Source organism: Glossina fuscipes, unplaced genomic scaffold (assembly GCF_014805625.2).
Source record: "Glossina fuscipes isolate IAEA_lab_2018 unplaced genomic scaffold, Yale_Gfus_2 1, whole genome shotgun sequence".
NCBI lineage: Eukaryota > Metazoa > Arthropoda > Insecta > Diptera > Glossinidae > Glossina > Glossina fuscipes.
In genome coordinates this window covers 6,444,204-6,448,567 of record NW_023998415.1, presented here as the reverse complement: position 1 = coordinate 6,448,567, position 4,364 = coordinate 6,444,204, and the positions used below count along the sequence as shown (strand labels likewise).

Below are 4,364 nucleotides of genomic sequence, written 5' to 3'. Positions count from 1 at the left end.
GCAATGGAGGTTCTAAAGTTTAGCAATTTTTCGAAAATTTTTTCGCCTTTTTTCCCTGGTTTTAATCACGAAGTCTTAATATGCCCAAGCGTCGAATGGATCAACAAAGGCCTTACGCCCTGGCGTAAAATTTTACGACCTTGCGAAAGAGTGTTGGTTGTTGTTAGCGAGCGACTTCACTTGGTCGATTCTGTATTCTATTCTATACAATTGGAAAAGAAAAAATCAAAGAAACTTTCGTAAATCCTGCTGAACAACACACTTAGTTCACGTTTTACATAACCCATAATTTCATATAACAATGAGAATTGATTTCGAACGACGAAGAAAAACGTACAAAAATATATATTTTATTATATATAAAAAAAAATAATAATATTTTTGCAATTTAATAAAAATATATATATATATATTTTCCTTCTTTGCTAAGGATTCTAGCACTTTGCCGAAATCGCTCGATGTCATCGTTTGCTGAGCAAAAGCACCAATAGGTGTTTTAGTCATTTTCCCAATAAATCCATTAAGTATTTCCGATCCAAATTCTTTTAGGTAGCACGTTCTCACATTTATTTTCATAAGAGCAGTGGATTTATTGAAACTTCGGTTCGGATTTTTCACTGGTATTATGATTAATTTTGTCAGAGATTAAATTCTAAGACCATAGTCTTAGAGCCATAGCATTAGCATCTAAAGCTATCGGCTTTATTTAAAAATCTTTCGCACTTGAGATCGAAATTTTTTTTATCAAACAGTCACTTGTGTATGTGTATAATGGGAAGTCCATCGTACGATTTATATTGATTATATATCGCCTATATATATTGGGCTTTTTTTCTTGTAATTTTTGATTTCTGGTCTTAGTTCGATTTATCTACTTTTCAGGGAGCATTTCTTTTTTTTTTTAGGGAAAACTTCAATCCAAATTTTCCGGTCGCAATTTTATGGAAACGAAAAAATATCAGCTCAATCTTACATCAGGAATGTTATCAAAAATGTTAGGTCAATTTCGTTTCATCCACGTCGTGACCTTGACATATCTAAATTTATTTTGCTGTATCCAAACGTAGCAAACATTTCTCATATTTCAAATCTCAATCGTAACTTTTGGGCCAAGTTGAGCTCCACATTTTCCAATATATAAAATGGCAGTAATCTCAAGTGCCTTACAAATTCTCTATACGTAGATAGTTAGGTCAATAGGTTAGGTAACTATCCAATAAAGCGAAGGACATCCTTTGGTTTAATTTTAGGGATATTCGTAGTTTGTATCAACTTGAGCAGAAATTCTGCCATAATCATAACTGTTATATTACACACTAGCTGGCGTTTAATAATATCCTCAATCGCTTGCGTGATAAGGGTAGTAAGGGTAGTAAAGAACGACTTGAGATAGAGATCGATTCGTAGTTATATCAATTGATTTGAATATATTTTTTGAATTCGTTTAAGTTTTTCTATCCATTCAATGTTTCAATTTTGACATGTTTTTGATTCAAGAACGAACCCTATTGAAAATGGCTTGGATTGGAGTAGTTTTGTGATCAAGTCGCATACAACTCTCTGTTGTGCCCATCGATGAATATTTTTATATTAATATAATAAGTAAATGTGAAATATTTCGAAAGCATGTTCTTAAAAAAAAAATATACTAAACCATAGGACATAGGCGGCTGTAGGTTATAAGTCTTATTCAATTTCTAAGTTTGGAGTGTAAAAAGGCGAAGTGTTGCAGTACATTTAAATGTCGATATAGCGAAACGCTACGACATTGATTGCTAAGACAATTAAGGCATAAAAAGTTTTCCATTTATGGGTGCATTGTGAGAGAATCTTGCAGAGAATATTGAACAATTATCTCCGTTTCGTATCGATAATGTGAATGAAATTTATTTTCTTAGATGGATGATTGATGGTAAGGAGTTTTTCTTATTTGAAATAGTTGATCAGATAGAAGTTGAGCGTAATTCCAATGAATGCATTTGTCAAGAACTCTTCATCTACTCATGTCTAGTCAATATGATGAATGGATGGATGGATGGATGGATAGAAAGATGATCATTTTTAATCTATTTAATTTATTTAAATTTTTTTGTCAAAGTTCTGTTACATAAATTCTTATACTTTATTCAGAGTCTTTACGATAGACCACAAAAATTTGTTAAATAAAACCGTTTAGACAAAATGGGATTTGTTTGTCGCAATGTTTTTTGTTTGTATTTTTTTTCGTTTCGTTTCTTTTTTGAATGTTTTTCGTAAGTATAGAAAAAGTACACAAACCAGTTGTTAAGTGAAATTTGATCGGATGTATGGGTATCAGACAAATTGCGAAAAAAGACTGAATGACTGAAATAAAACTAAACACTCACTAAAGTATTACGACATATAGATGTATGTGTATGTGCTTTAGCGCTGTCACAAGACGATTAAAAGTAAACTAAACTAAAATGTAAAGCGATATGCCGCATATAACACAAAGACATGCACGCACTTATAAATTTAAGACCATATTGGATGTTTAGGGCGCCAATTTCGAGGTCAAAACTGAAGACTTTTAAGATTTTAAGACAAAAAGTAAAAATGACAAGAAAAAAATTGTCTGTTAGCTGTAAATTAAGTGACGTTTGAAATATTATTTTGTGACTATAAATTATGGCGTTTGATCATCGTTAGCATCAGAGGCTTATTAGAGCTTCAAGTGTTATAGTTAAAACATTAAAATCAGCGTCGCTAACAGTTGTGTCGCATCATCAATAAATTTTTAAACGAACAACATTTTTAGTTTGCTTTGCCAATAAAATGCGATTTTTCGTGTTGTGTGCCTTTTTTACATTGGCTGCGGCCTCTAAAACGCACTTTTTACCTGTCACCTCCTCTTCACAATTACTTCTTTTGAATAATAATCCGCTGGTGCAAGCACCTCCGGTAACTGAGTATCGGGAGCAGGATTCGAAAGGTTTTTATTCGTACGGTTACAAAGGAGATAGTTCCGCTAAAGCTGAATATACGACTACCGATGGTTCATCGAAAGGTTTTTACTCGTATGTGGATAGTGACGGTAAATTGCAGACAGTAAAATATGAAGCGGGACGAAATCAAGGTTTCCAAGCTACAGCTACAAATTTGCCTACTGCCCCGATGGATACGAATCGCCCACCTGAGCCAGTTAAAGATACACCGGAAGTAGAGTTGGCTAAGCAAGCTCATTTTGAGGCATATCGAGAGGCTGCGTTAAAGGCCGCTTTGCATCCGGACACAGGTGCGGAACTAAATGACGGTAATGATTATAATTTAGCGGCTGAACAACCGCAATCTCGGCTTAATGTAGAGTTGCAGCAAAATACTCGTGATTTGTTAATAAATCGTCAGAATTTGCGTGAGGAGCTTTTAAGCCAAGAGCGAACGTATTCTCAGGATCGAAATGCTGATGAACGATTACAAGAGCAATTGCAATTACAGCAACAACAACAACAACAGCAACAGCAACAGCAGCAGCAACAACAACAACAGCAACAGGTACAGCAACAACAACATGGTAGTTATATACAATTACAACAGCAACAGCAACAACAGCAGCAGCAAGAATTGCAATTGCAGCAGCAACAACAACAGAGCATTGTAAGAATACAGCAACAGCAGCAACAACAGCAGCAACAAGAGCAACAATTGCAACAATTACAACCGCGTGAAAATTTATTGAGATTACAGCAACAACAAGAACAATTACAGCAACAACAACAACAACAACAATTGCAGCAACAACAACAGTTACAACAGCAACAACAAATACAACAGCAGCAATTACAGCAACAACAGTTACAACAACAGCTACAGCAACAACAGCAGCAGCAACAGCAGCAACAACAACCTCAATTATTGACAACAGCTTTTGCTGAAAGTAGACTAGAACATTCCCCGCTGGGAGAATTACGTACCATATATCGTTTGGACAATGCTGACTCAAATGTAGAATTGAAATTACCGGTACACGATTTCACAGATTTATCAAGCCGTCGGCCACTAACTCTTTTACGCGAAGAGACGCGTCCCGCACTTTTAACTAGTTCATCGTACGAAAGTCTGCGTCTGCCCTCTTCGTCTTATCATTATCATGTATCGCAACCAAGTGCTCAGTATACGGTTGGCTCACCCACAGTTCTTACCACTTTACCGCGTATTGAATCCATACATTTGACTAACCAACAATCCTTACCCTTATCCGTAGGCAATAGCTATTTAACACAACGCCTCAGTGATAAATCTGTCGTTTAGAAAAAGATGCACATTTTCACTTACACACACATATATATCACTCATTTGATATCATTGCTATCCCTAATGCCTTATCCGCTTGCTCAGTTGTTAAT

The 4,364-nt window shown here is 35.3% G+C and overlaps 1 protein-coding gene across 1 annotated transcript; it reads left to right on the top strand.

Moving 5' to 3' along the window:
- The first annotated feature begins 2,680 nt into the window (after positions 1–2,680).
- On the top strand, positions 2,681–4,364 carry LOC119632219 (bromodomain-containing protein DDB_G0280777). The gene is made up of 2 exons (XM_038025027.1): positions 2,681–3,507; positions 3,556–4,364. Exons 1-2 carry the CDS (start codon positions 2,797–2,799, stop codon positions 4,267–4,269), a joined length of 1,425 nt encoding a protein of 474 aa, XP_037880955.1. The 5' UTR covers positions 2,681–2,796; the 3' UTR covers positions 4,270–4,364.